The sequence below is a fragment of the Polyodon spathula genome, chromosome 56 (assembly GCF_017654505.1).
Source record: "Polyodon spathula isolate WHYD16114869_AA chromosome 56, ASM1765450v1, whole genome shotgun sequence".
Taxonomy (NCBI): Eukaryota; Metazoa; Chordata; class Actinopteri; order Acipenseriformes; family Polyodontidae; genus Polyodon; species Polyodon spathula.
In genome coordinates this window covers 1,792,850-1,807,764 of record NC_054589.1, presented here as the reverse complement: position 1 = coordinate 1,807,764, position 14,915 = coordinate 1,792,850, and the positions used below count along the sequence as shown (strand labels likewise).

The 14,915-nt window shown below is 38.4% G+C and overlaps 1 protein-coding gene across 2 annotated transcripts in view; it reads left to right on the top strand.

Moving 5' to 3' along the window:
- The window catches only part of LOC121307515 (ribosome-recycling factor, mitochondrial-like), a 39,322-nt gene that overhangs the window by 13,606 nt on the left and 10,801 nt on the right, over positions 1-14,915 (top strand). For both annotated transcript variants that reach the window (XM_041239700.1, XM_041239699.1), the window contains exons 2-4: positions 1,528-1,731; positions 5,165-5,320; positions 9,818-9,936. In XM_041239700.1, coding sequence (XP_041095634.1) covers positions 1,554-1,731; positions 5,165-5,320; positions 9,818-9,936 — 453 coding nt within the window. In that variant the 5' untranslated portion in view covers positions 1,528-1,553. The remainder of the gene's footprint in view (positions 1-1,527; positions 1,732-5,164; positions 5,321-9,817; positions 9,937-14,915) is intronic.

Genomic DNA, 14,915 nt, shown 5'->3' with positions numbered 1-14,915 from the left:
GGTTTCACCCACGCTAAAAATCAACACATAATAAATACAATCTTGAGGTTCATTCATTTATCTATTTTTTTCTTTTTATAATAGATTATCACTACCTTGCGTACTTCTCCTGTTGAACCCAGCGTTTTTTTTTTTTTTAAACCTTGTTGGTTGATGTCCCTTATTCTGTTATTACTTATTTTTATATATAATTATTAGTTGAATAATAATGTTAAAGCTTGTTAAGAGATTTAATATTTAGTTATATATTTAGCTAAATGTTACATCTTGTAACTAGATTTATAAATTATATCTGAATGTACACATTCAAAAATATATAATTTATTTTCACAACATTTATAAATCTGGGGAAATATTAACGCTTTTTTTTAAAAACATGGCACCTCACAGTTTGTCATGCTTCAGAAATGCCTCCCTGTGCTAGATCTGAGTGGGATTGTAACCGTGCTGTTTGTCTTCAGTCTGTGTTCCTGCTAAGTACTCCCTGTCTGCCTGAGATAAAGCTACAGTATCGCAGCTCATTCAAAGCTGCATTGCAAACACAATTCGGCACTTTTTTTACAAAGATGTTTTCAACAGTATAACACTGATTTGCTCCCGATCGCTGGACTCTCCTTTATGAAAGCAGCAGTGCAGTGACAAGATGACGGATGATCTACTTTGTGTGTTTACAGAAAGAACATGTTTAGTTTAGCAAGCTGCAAAACACCACCTAACAACTGCAGCCTTATCTTGTTAGCATTTGTTCAATGAACTGGGGAGAGTGATGGTAACCCTTTCATTGCTTTGTAGAGCATTCTACAGTACAGCCCCACCTACATTGTAACTGAAACCTCCAACAAAAAAGAAAGAATACATGGATGAAAAACAACTTGAGTCATTAGGATGGTAATGACTGCATTTACTTAAACAGCAATAAATATTCAGAACAACATGTGAACTTCTAGATAAACAGAATGTCAGTAACACATCCCTTACCACAGCTGTAATTTTAAATTCTGCATTAGGACACAGTTAATGACCATGACCCATCTATCAACACTGTACAGTGCAGTTTATTCACAATTTGATAAGTTGTACTCCAGATATAGCAATGCAAGTGGATGAAGCAGCCTCTGTCTGCATGCCTCCTATGCAGGGGATTTCATCCCTAGAGGGGGAACTTGACCTCCAGAGGACCTTGAGAGGTGTTAATAATCCTCTCCCTATACAAAAGGAACAGCAATGATATGAATATCCACGGGTAACCCTGTTTTGAGGATGAAAATGAGGATATCATCAAGGATAATACACCATATACGAACCCCCAATTCTATAACATAACATTGTATACATTTAATAATCTCCTAGCAAAAAAAACAAACGCAAATCCGAAAAACGGAATATAATTGGAATTTGGTAAAGTAAGCAAACGTTTAGGTTAATAGCAGCCCTCAGAATTAATGATACAGTGTTTGAGGTTATGGTTATGATTAGTTTTTTTTATATTTAGATTTCTTGTCATTTTTTTTTTTTTTTTTTTTTCAGTATCCGTTGTGAGGCGCCTCGCGGCAATGGCACTGAGTCGACTGGGCCATCTGCGGCCTGCCTTGAGCCAATCCCTGCCAGCTCTCTTGAGGTCGCCCCTGGAGATCACTGTGAGCCGACCAGGCCTCTGTCAGAAAGGCTGTGGGCAGTGTGGGGCCCTGCCACTGAGCCAGAGCCGGCATTTAGCTACCAAGAAAAACAAAGGTAGGGGTATTGTCTCTGACTCATGCCTAAAACAATAACAGGGCTACTTTGCTTCAGTTATGTCAGATTTGTCAACATCTTGCTATTCCCGGTGACGCACGTACGTTGTATATTTTTATTAGTGCTGCAGTTCACCCAAGCCAGCAGCTGCTGTTAAATCAAACACACAGAAGAGAGATGTGGTGTGTGTTTTGGTTCCGTATCAGTCAGTACTCTGGGAAAGCAGAGAAACTACTCTAGTGTAGCCCATTTTCTGTGAATGGAAAATCAAATTCAGTTTATATTTTAACAAAAAATGTCAGTTCCTAAAGGGAAATATTTATTCAGATTGTGTTTACTATATCTTGCCTGAAATTCCTCTCCCTTGATTTAACTTTTAATATAGTTTTTCTATATTGGATATTCACTTGCTGTATAGCAAAAACATTTAAAAATCTGATTCACACTGGCTTAATTCATGAGAAGGGAAATAAGTGAATGTAACAGGTGAAAACGAGCTGTTCTGGCATGTGTATGCAACGTCATTGTGTGTGCGGTGCACTAACCAAGAGGCCAGATACCTGTAATCAGAACATGGCTTCAGGTATTTTATTTGTGATTGCAACCAGATATGTTGTGCATATACAATTTGTCAAAAAAAAAAAAAAACAGATTAGACTTCTGCTTTTAAAGTAGCAGCAAAAAAATAAACAATTTGGAGAAAAGGGGTAAAAAATAAACTGCTTAATATTTTTATTAAAAGAAACAAAAAAAACATTTAACATCATCTAATATGAAAGCAGTATCATATTTAATATCGCTAAACAAAACTAGTTGATTAATGCTCACATTAAAAATTCGATTTAAAGTTTAAAAAAGAACATTTAAATGAAAATTGAACAAGTGCGATTTACATAGCATTTGATAAACATGGAAAGAATAAGAACAGGGCAAGTTCATTTATGTAAATATACCCTCTGGTGGTTCCATTAATGATGAAACAACTTCCACGCAAATAATGTATTTTATACTGGCGTATAGCTTTTCCTTTTTGTTTAGAAAAAAAAAAAAAAAAAAAAAACAGCTTTTTTTTTTAACCATTTCAAAGGGGTGTGTGTGTGGTATTCTGACTCCCACACAGATGTTTCTGAATGAAAAGTCTAGAACAAGTCAAAACGGTGTTTCTGCAGACCAGCCCTGCGCCCAATTATTCCCGACTCTCGGGGGTTGCTTGTGTTTGTTTATATTGTTTTGGTGTTTTAATTGCCAGTTTAACTCCAAACAAGGAGTAGTCTGGTTTATTATGATATTAACCATCTGGAAAAGTTTAGCGCTTATGGTAGTTAACAGGTCAAGTTTTTCACTAACTTTTTTATTATGTTTATATCTGAAACTGAGAAAGATTCATGTCAGATTGTCTGAAAGAAACTCGGTTTTCTGGAAGTCAAGAACCATCACATTGTCGTGAAAAATACCTACACTATCTTTATACTGCACTAAAACTGAGAAACTATCCACCTCTTAATTCTAACTTAAAACCTCACTAAAAAAAGAGTTAGTACTTGCTTATTATAAATTCCATTTAGAAAGACAGAACCGCTCACTCAGTGCACTCCAAAAATGCATATCTTTAATTCATGAAAACATATCCAGGGGCTCCCAAGTGGCGCATCTGGTAAAGGCAGGATGTGCCCTATAGCCTGGAGGTCGCCGGTTCGAGTCCAGGCTATTCTGTTGCCAACCGTAGACGGGAGCTCCCAGGGGGCGGCGCTTTGTTGGCTGAATGCCGTCCGGGCGGGGAGGGGACTTAGGTCAGCTCACCGTGCACCAGCGACCCCTGTAGTTTGGCCGGTGCCTGAGGGCTTGCCTGTAAGCTGCGTTGTCTTCCGACTCTGTAGCTCTGAGTTGGCTGCACGATGAGTCTTCAGTGTGAAAAAAAGCTGTCCACTGACGATACACGCTTCGGAGGACACGCTTCTGCACCTCATTGTACCACGATGTTCAGTTATCTAGATTTAAGATTACACCTTGACTCCCTTAATGGGAATGACTTCTCCAGTAAGTGGTTGTTTAAAAGAGTGCCATTTCAAAATGCTGTTGCATTGTGCGCACAAGAGCCACCTTTGTAATTGCTGAAGCCGCCCTGTGGTTGTAATTACAGTAGTAAGCTTGATAAGTGATGATCTAGACAGAAATGCTCATACAAGGTTATTCAATAGGAAGAAAATATTCCAGTTGTGTAGATGGTACAAAGCATCGTTCTAACTCTAAGGATGAATCTTCTTCCTTTGAGTTAAAACTTGACTCTAACCCTGGCTGGAACACAACGTGTTAACCAGAAACCTCATGTATAGCTTGATTCTAATTCTACCCCAGCACCTCCACATTCAGATTGAAAGATCTATCCCAGAAACGTCAGGTATGTGACAAACCTTACTACTCAGACAGCCCGGTTTCCAGTAGAGCATTTCTCTATCGGAGCTTCTCAAGTGAAAACTGAAGAAAGGGCAAACAATCAAGCAAGTCTACACTACAGTGAAAGTATGTGCTTAATGTACAGGGTGATTAGAAAGTGTGTTTACCACATCAACGCACCATGTCATTGATATAGTTAGCTGACTTTCTAATCACCATGTATACTGTCTGAAAGTATCACAAGGCCTGTCTCTCGCAGATCAGTGAAAGAACAATTTTCTGTACGTTAAGATTACATACGTTGTTTTACAAAAGAGAAGTGGGGTTTGAGAACACCTGGTCTGTGTTAGAGGAACGGAATATTTTTTGCAGGATACAGGTTTTTTTTTCTTAACTGTTAACAGTGGGCCCTAATCACAGAACTAGGAGATAGTTAAATAATGTTTGGTCAATTAAACAATTAAATTATTATGCAAGTTTTCAATGAAAAAGTAGACCAATCATCTTCATAATTGATATAGTTGCATTGGTTTTCAGACCTGGTATTCTATTACATTAGTTTACAATGCATCTAAATACTGAAACCTTTTGACAACTGTAAAAATCAATGAAACTTTACTTAATCCTTAAAGACATTCTTTAAAAAAACACAACTTGTGAGTTAAATCCTTCAGGTCAATCAGAGGAAGTCGTTGTCCGAAACATTGGTCTATTTGAACTTATGTCATCCATAACTGTCCACTCAACAGTGGTGCATTTAGAAATACTAATAAAAGATGTCAAAATCTCAGTAAGTTCAATGACAATGAAGACTTTGAGGAGAAGGACTTTCAGTTAGACTGTTCACCACCTGCTGTGGTGAACAGTCCAGTCCATCCTCTAATAATTCAAACACAGATCTCTCCGAATCCTGTCTCTAGTCTGTGATTGCTGCTTGTATTCATTTGTAATGATTATTATCAGCTGCATTGTTCCACTGCGCAGCCATGGTGCTTAGCTGCCAGAGACTGCTGATAACCCAATATTTTCTCATTTGCAGCTAAAGGAAAAGGACAGCCACAGGCTAGATTGAGCATCAATTCTGCACTAGTGGAAGATATCATTAACCTGGAGGAGGTGAAGGAAGAGATGAACGCCGTGATTGAAAACCTCAAGGAAGATTACAGCAGGAATCTAAGCATCCGAACCTCACCGGGTGGGTGGCTTTCTTTCTTTATTTCTTTCTTTCTTTCTTTTTATTAGTAGGAATAACTTAGGAATTCCCCAACTGTAAAATAGTATTACAACAAAGGGAGTTTATAGTGCTGACAGAGGCCTGTCATAATAGTAGCAGGAATTAAAATGTAAAAGTTATCAAGTGAAGTCTACAGGATGTCTTTGAAAAGGGAGTTTAGTATTAATGGTCCTGGGGAAAAGTTTTATAAAAAACATAAAATAAAGTGGAGTTTTTTTTTTTTTTTCTTCCCATTTAGTCCTAAAAAGTGTCCAGGTTGTGCAGTGGACTAGTCTGGAGGCCACTTCACAAAACCACCACACAATGTGACACACTTGGTCTGTGCTTGAGAGGGTCAGAACTGGCAACATTGATGAAGTGTGTAACTGAAACTGTTGTCTATTTGATAATAAGAATATACACAATTGTATACCTTGGACGTCTGACATAAGGATTTCACATACTTCTCCGTATTTAATAATCATTGAAGCATGCTGTAAGAACAAACATACTCTTTATCAATACATGGGCATACTTACCTACTACCGTTCAGCACACAAAAGACAGTGAAACAATATGTGATCAATAAGATAATCACTTGGTTTTACCAATGCATTTTCAAATACCACTTTTGGAATTGGGTGAACTTGCACAGGGTGTGTTCACAATGGTTGTTACATGCTCAATAAATTACAAACTAATAGCACCGTTTGGCACTGATTATTTTCCTCCATCGTTAGGGAGGTTACGTGTGGAGCAGATCATACTTATCTCCATTTCCTGAAGCACTTCCATGTCAGTGCACCTCAGCTGCAGCCGCTGGAGTGTGTTTGGGGTCCCCTGGGGCTCCCCTCCTGGAGCAGACACTGCTGGCTCCAAAGGGATGTTTACTCTTGAACATCATCAAGTGGACAAGGCAAAACTCCACGTGGCAATTGCAGTAACACATTGAAACAACAGCATGTTGCTATCATTTAACAGCAGTGAGCACTGACGTAATAGGAATGACCCGTAATAGAATGAAGTCACTGCAGAATCCCATGTGTCTCTTACCCTCCTTCCCAAGTCTGCCTGCATTCACTTTCCATTTATTTTTTCTTCAATTATTTCTTGTCCCCATACTCTTGTTTTATTTTTGGAACTGTTCTTTTAAAATGGACGGACTTGTTTGATTACATTATGGGGAGCTACACCTATGTAGCTTCTTATTTTGGTAGAAATAAAAAGGGGCATTTGAGTAAAATCTTATTAAATCCACCATGCTATATTGCTGTATATAATCTAGAATTCCTGTTTGGGACTGTGCGTACTATTTATGTACTTGACTATGATTGTATAAGTTGTGGAAACAATATAAATGAATACTCCTTGACTGCATAACGTTCTTACCACCTACGTTTCGAGTTATTCTCATTATGAAATACTATACACAAAACAACAGTATGAATTAACATAGCAGCATATAGCCATTCTGGGACTGTGAGAAGTTGCATGCCTTATTAGTGCGATTGTCATTCTGCAGTATTGCTGAACGTGTTTCTGAATGCAGTAGCAGGGCTGGCTTTCCTTTTGGTGATATGCCACCTGTGTTCTTCCCCAGAAGTGTGTGTTTCTTTTGGGGATGAGCAAAGGCTTTCGAGCATACAATAATTGTATTTTTGAAAAATAGCAATTGTTCAATCTTGACCTAAAATGACATAATTTAGTTTATTTCAATAATTCAGTAATAATGTTCTCATATAGCTTGGATTTAGTTATTTATATGTATCCTGGTAGTTAATTGAAAGGTAGCCACAGTTAAGGAATATAATTAAGCATTGGGTCATCATGTTAAATCTGTTCAAAGTAAATGGTACCAGTTCTAAATCTGGATGTAATGCAGTTTATTTGTTTATCAGTTTACACATACATGCATTCTAATGCCTCAGCGAAAAAAAACAAAGCTGTTAAATAATTATGCTAGTACTGTAAAAACGAAACTAAAACAAGTGGCAATATGGTATAGGGAATTGTGCTGGACAGAAGAAAGGGCTTTATTGTTTATGGACACAAGCATTGTTGTGTTGAGCGCAGTAAAAGGTTAGAGAACCCCCATTTTAATGTATATGTAGAATGATCAAACCATCCCCACCTATCATTCAAAATTGGGTCTTTGGGTATTTGTATTCAAATAATGAAATGTTAAATCCCCACACCATCTCCCAAAGAAAACAAAAGTAAAGTAACTCAAGATTTACCCAGAACCGAACACTGGACAGGGAAACTGCTTTATGCTTCACTTGCACACCCCCAAAAACAGCAATCTGCAATGTTGGCCCCATACAGGGTGGTAGATGCATTGAAGTCTGTTGTAATCTTTTAAAAGAAACCGCGAAAACTGTTTTGTGAATAGAATTTTACCCAAACGCGATCCAAAGTTCAACAGGAAGCTTGGAGTCTGTGATACATTTTTAGAGATCCAGGAAATTCAAGGCAATTATCATGATCACGATAACAGACAGATGGACACAGTCAGTGCATAAGGGTCCACGATTTCATAAGGACTAGCAAGAAACCAAACTAAACAATAATTGAACTGCTTCCATTTGCAAATAAGTTGTTTTTAACATATTTAAGTTGTTTGGCAGGAAAGCTTTGAACTTGCTTAAAAACACAATTTTGTATGTAATATATTTGAATACGGAAAGAGCAGTCTGCTTTTCTTGTGCTTATAGATGAAAGCCTATGCAATGATCAGTTCTATTCAGCTATTTTTATAGAGTGTTTATTATCAGCCAATGATGGCATACTTTTTTAATTATCATTATACTTCATAACATTTTCACAGACCTGTTCTAGTCTTGTCAGTTTAAATGTGCTCCCCCCCCCCCCCCACACAGTTTGTAGCTTCAGAAGTCTTTGATATTCACAATATAGTAACTCCTTCAGAACTAGCCCCTCTGCAGCTTGGGCTTGACCAGGAAGACTCCGTTTTGGTTAATCATTTCCTGAAAATGTTTTTTTGTACAAGGGAAATGTCAAAATGTCTCTTGGAAGTGTTTGCAGATGTGATGGAGAAGTAAGACTTCAGGTAATGGCTTAGCAAGGCAGGAAAAGTCCAATTGGTTTGAAATTAGCATTCTGAAGGATTCCATGAGGCATGTGTCAGACTCCCACAGGACTGCTCTCTGAGTATTTAGGCCTCGCAGTCTAAACAAAACAACACAGACAGTCAATTTCCAATTATTGTGTCAGGTGCAATCTGATCTCACCAGAACAATGCTAGCGATATGTTGGACTGTTTTTAGAAAAACAAATAAAACTCAATTCCAATCTCAAAAAAACTATCTTATTTATTATACTATATTTATAGGCTTTTTTTTCCTTCCCCAGCATGCTCCTCTTTTAAAATACTTTATGCTAATTAAATTTTTTTTTTTTTTTTTTTTACAAAAGGAACCTGATCATTGATTACAATTTTACTGCAATCATTGTACGGCAGCTACCCAAAGTTAATGAAGGGATTAGTCACAACAAAATAACAAAAAATGCTGACACCATTTTAGGGGGAATACCTGGTTTACCCCAAATTTTTAAAAACTCATTTCAGGGATACTGGGTAATGCTGGGGTAATCCTGTGTTGCTAATTTAAACCCTGGAACCAGAATTTACAATGACAGAAGACTGAGAGGGTGGGATTGTCTTTGGTCTGAATGACAGCATTAGCACATCGTGGCATGGATTCCACAAGGTGCCACAGCATTGGGAACCATTCATCCATGCAGCTGTGGACAGCCACATGCCCGGCTGCCTCGTTGCCTCAGTGTGTTTGGGGTGGGGTAGTACTGGCTGGGGTAGAAGTGTAAACCAGTTTTGTACACTGTGGGCCCGATGGATGGTAGAGTTCTGGAACATCGTCTCCCCATCTGGATTCAGAAACAGCATTGCAGAGTAATCTTGGTCTACCACAATAGCTAGGGATTCACTGGATGTCTCCTGGCCCTGTAATGGAATGAGCATCTCAGTCTGGGGCTTCTCAAACTGAGACTGCACATTGTGCTGAATTGTGCCAAATAGTTGCTTTTGTAATATGGGCTAATGTTCACCGGGAGGGGGGGGCGGCTTGGCTGAGACTTTGAGACTCATTCCACCACGGATCTGAGCCGAGTCCCCTCCATATCATAATAACCTTGAAAGGGCTAACACATGGAAAAACTTGTGACACTAATATATACAGTACTTATGGAAATCGATTTAGGAAACAAGTCTTTTATCAATTATATAATTATAATATTTTAGGACACTAATTCATGTATTACCCATTTTCTGTTTAGTGCTACTCCATGACATCTGAAATCAAATGTAATTGTAATAGAATGTGATTGCTGTATAAACCAGCTGTATTCCAGAGAAGTTCAGTCATGGGTTCTGACTTGCCAATCACAAGCATTATGTCAGCATGAGTCTTCTATTAAATGTGTGTTTCTTTTACTCACTAGGTGCTTTAGACCACATTACTGTGACAACAAAGGATGGAAAGTTCCCACTAAACCAGCTCGCTCAGATTTCTATGAAGTCTCCACAGCTCATCCTAGTTAATCTGACTAGCTTCCCTGAGGTAAGTTAATGAAACGAAAAATAGAGTTGCAATGACCAGTAATTGTCATAAATTATGATGCAAAGACCATGTCATTGTATAACAGCCACTTCAAGCCTTCACTACCACACACAGACACACACACACACGCTCATGGCTGCTTACATGATTGGTCAGGGACAGTTCACAGGACCTCCTGAAACGTTTTTCCTAATTTGGACTGAATTAAAGTAATTTCCGATGCTTGTCTTAATTACTTGACACCTAACACCCCCCACTCCCTCCAGTGTCTCTTTATGGACAAATCTGTTGTCTACAGGAAGAGAGAGCAGAAAAGCTCAGTAACAGTGGCGCTGATCCTTTTTTGTTAGCTTGTAGATGATCATCAAAAACGTGCCATTTATCAATTTGGTATTATGTTATCAGCACAATAAAAAAAAATCAAGACAAACGTATTGATGATGTCACAATAATTGATTATTGCGCCAAACCAATTCCAAGTTGTCGGATTGGACATTTCAAAATGGGTAGAAAACGAGGGGTCAATAAACATAATCCAAACAATGTACACTTAATAATCACAGCTCTAGAGTGAGAAGGGCACAATACATATTGTCTAAATGTTGACAGCGTAGCTCAAAGACACATGTGTTTTGTATACAGCTTAACCAAACTGTAATGTATGTGTTGTATAAAACTATGGATAATAAAGCTTAGCAGGGATGTCGAAATAAGTGTTATAAGTTATAATTGTAAAAAGTTGTCAGGATGTTAACATTGAAAAGAAAAATGAACAGGTATGTTATTTAAACCATTGTAGCAACACATGGGGACATGTAACGCTAGATTTTTCTGAACCACGCTACTTACTTTTTAAGGCTATTATCCATAGGCACCTGATGAAAGCAACCAGTGCAGTCTCTTAGACATGCAACACTGATGTTAGGGTCCCTGAACAAATCCTTGCTTTTAACATTCTTCTCCTGTAGTTTCCATCTTTGGGTATTAGAAAATCTGCTTCAAGATCTTCTAATTTGAAATTGGAATCTGCTCTGCCGTTTCAGCCAAATTGATTGATTGATACTTTGAACAGGTCTTTGTTCTTTTAAAACGCTTTGGAAGCAAAGGCCAAAAAAATCTATAAATATGGCTCTCGCTCAAGAGAAGGAAAAGACCCAAACTTCCACCTGGTATTGTCAAATTCAGAAATGTGTTTTCTCTGCAAACACTCGCTTCAGAGAGATTCAGACAGCCGTTATTGCTTTTTATAATAATGTCTTCTGTGTCTTCTGTTTTAATATACATGGGGGGGGGGGCATCATTACTGATTTAGATTAAATGGTTTAAAAAGTTTTATAAAAAAAAAAAAAAAAAAAAAAAAAAGTTGTTTGTTTAGATTGATCTTTCACAGATTTCATATTCCTGAAATTCAAGACTGATTTTTTTTTTTAATTAAGTTTGCATTGTTTTTAACAATACACACAAGACACTTGTCTATTTTAATAACCTAAACTGTGGCTGATCTAAGCAACGCTCTGGATGAAAATACAATAAAATGAGGTTTATTAATGTTAGAGTGATGGAGCAGAAAACAAATTCCCAAACCCCAATTCTCATGCTTGCAGACATGTATTTGGACAGGACAGTAGTATTATTTAATTATATGGAGTATCCCCACTAAAAAGTTGCCCGAAGAACTAAAGCCAGTAAGTTGTGGGATTCGTCTTTTCACATTGGATTTTTGGTAAACACACTCACGTTTATCAATGTGTAATTGAGTGTATTAGCACTGTATTGAAATGTACGCGTTCTGCATTTAGTAAAATAAATAGAGTATGTGACCTTATAGAACACACGTATGACAGCACATGTTGGTTTGTTAGATCCTGACAGGCAAAACTTCTGTACATCATACGATGTGAACACTGCATTTTATTTAAGACATTGCTTATTTTTTTCTGCAGACTTTTTTCACAGTAAAATTGATGAACTTTTTGGGAAATTCTGAATCTTACATAGAAAATAGATACCATGGGAAACGTGTGACTTCTTAACTTTTTTGACTTGACAAGGTTATAACTAATGGCAAGAAAATGCTTATGATGCAGCCCTTAAGAAGCAAAATGAAGTTAGAAGGAGTTCATGACTATGGGAAGAGATCCAAGTGTCCAAGAGTCAACACAAACTCCACCATGCCTTGTTGACACCTATCTTGACAAGCAGAGCACAGAGACAAAGATATGAGAACATGCAGAGTCTGAAGCTTGGGGAGCGCTGCTACTTACCATATAACAATCTATCATCCGTTGTGCAGTACTAGAAAAACCCTTTGTTTGAATTACTTGTCATGAGTCCAGACTTCAACTACAATTTTTAGTGGACTTTGACTCCATTATTATTTTTCAGTGACTGTTTTTTTTAAATTTAAAAACAAAGAGTTATATACAAATACTGTAGATTTACCAATGAAGCACTCTCCTTAGGATTACATTTGAATTATGGTGTTGCTATCCTTCTAGAGCTTTTAAAAAGTGCCAAACATCACAAAATGGTTTCTATGTGCAGTCATGAAATGCCGACACTGCATTAAAGGCCAAATACCAGTAGTACTTTTTGAAAGCTGCTGTAACTACAGCCTAGGGTAAAAGTGCTTGTGCAAACCTGTCTTTGTGCAGCAGTTAAGACACCTGCTTGGGGAGTGCATGGTTGCCCAACGTCCACCCTCTAACACTGATACATTAAAGTACCTGTACATGTAAACTGCATTGAAGTAAAACACATTTGGCGAGTTCTGAGGACTTGGACTTGAAAGTACAGTAAGGGACACATGCATCTCTGCCACAGTGTTTCCCAGACTGATGAAGTCATAAGCCAAAGCGCTTGAGTGTCCCGTGTGTTTTGGATAGTTTCTTTGCGAAAGTTTTACCCACACTGTAGACCCCACGCATTCACTGTATGTAGCAAGCACGCTGTCAGCTGCTTCGGTAATGGGAATGTAAAATACACAGACGCTTTTTTTGTGTTCTTAGTCATGCTGGGTTTTCACTGAGGCATTATGTTTGGTATGCAGTATCTCTCAGTAGGGATCCTTTTAAAAAGATTCCGATTGAGACACAGCCTTGCAACATTCGCCCTGGTGCCCCCGGCCTGCCTCTCTGGAAGGGCGGCTCACTTACCCGGGGGGGGGTCAGAGTGCTCTGCAGAGTTCCTGTAAACCTGGGAAGGGGGGGGGTTTAAAAAGTATATCAAAAACCCAATCAGCAGTCTCACAATAACACTTTACTAACGTGAGCAAGAATATCAAGACCTTCCAATTAGAACTAAAAGATGCAACCTTCTAATTTGAGGAAGCCTGAGGAACAAAAATAGTTTCTATTCATTTGTGTTTGATTGTGGTGTTTCAGTAAATATTGTCATCCAGGGGTATGCGCAAGTAACAATGATTTGTAGTATAAGCATAATCTGAGCCCAGTAAAATAGAAAGTGTGCATTCTAGGTCCTTATGCAGCATCTAGAAACTCGTAAAAGATCATGCCAAAACACTGGGAAGTAGCTTCCTGTGAGCACAAGAGTATTCTTAAGTTAAGCTTTTCCTGGTAATGCTAGATATCTAGAGATTCCACTTTTTTACCTTTCCTGTAATAACCCAGTTATTAGAGATCATAACTAGTGGCTGTATATCATAGTTAATATAATAAACAGTATCAAACATTCAGATCCATTACAGATCAGGAGGACTAATGAAGGATTCCGGTTCCTGCTGAAATTGCCTCTTTTCAACTGACCAACCTATGCAACAGTTATAAAAACATTGGATCGTCTGATGTACTTCATTCAAATAAAGCCTTTAAAACCAAACGTCTAACCAGTGATGCAACAATTAATCAATTATTGATCACCATGGATTTTATTTTGCTGGCCTCAATTAAACTCATTGATGGATTTAAATGCCCTGGTACCCTTTATTTGGAGGCTAACCTAGCTGGCTGCCCAGTAACATGTGCTTTACTTGCACGCTGCTGGACTAAAGCTCTTCCATCTTGTATTTATTTATTTATCGTTATTTTTATTTTTTTAATTTGGAATCTGCAATTATTTTTTCTCATTTTCACACAATTTGGAAAGCCCAATTCTTCTTTTTTTATTTATTTTTTATTTTAAATTAACACGGCTCACCTCTTCCACACCCGCGCTGACTCTGGAGAGACGAAGACGGACAGACGCGTCCTCTGAAATGTGTGCTGTCGGCCATCCGCGTCTTTTCACTCTGCAGGCCTGCCATGCATGCACTTCAGAGCTACAGCGTCGGAGGATAACGCAGCTTGCAGGCAGGCCCGCGAACGCCCGGCCAGTCTACAGGGATCGCTGGTGCGCGGTGAGCCGAGGACACCCTGGCTGACCTAAGCCCTCCCCACCCGGGCGGCGCTTGGTCAATTGTGCGCCGCCCCCTTGGAGCTCCCGTCCACGGTCGGCAGTGGAATAGCCTGGACTCAAACCTGCAATCTCCAGGCTATAGGGAGCATCCTGCACTCCACGCGGAGTGCCTTTGCTGGATGCGCTACTTTGGTGCTCCCACGGTCTTGTATTTCTGATGAGAAATGTCAGAATCTAATAGAAAAAGCAGTTCTCTTGCTTTTTAATAATATAATTAATAGTCATAAGTTTTCTCAATGCAAATATTATTATACTATATATAGCAATATGTACATGCTTGTTTTCAGCAGTGTTTGACGAGTCGACACATTTTTTTGCTGTTAGCTTTTGAATAATAAAGTGTTCTCACTGCATCGATTTTATAGTTTATTATTGCCGGTCCGATATTTGATTAGGAAACGGTTTGCTGACCTGCATCTAACCATGCATGTGAGTCTGTTTAGTGTATTTCTTGATGTAACAATATGCAGACAGGATCCGCCACTGTCCATGGCCCCATCGTGTTTTTGTTGCCCACGCTGCAAATATCAAATTATACATGGCCCCTGGTTAAATTGAATTTGGCA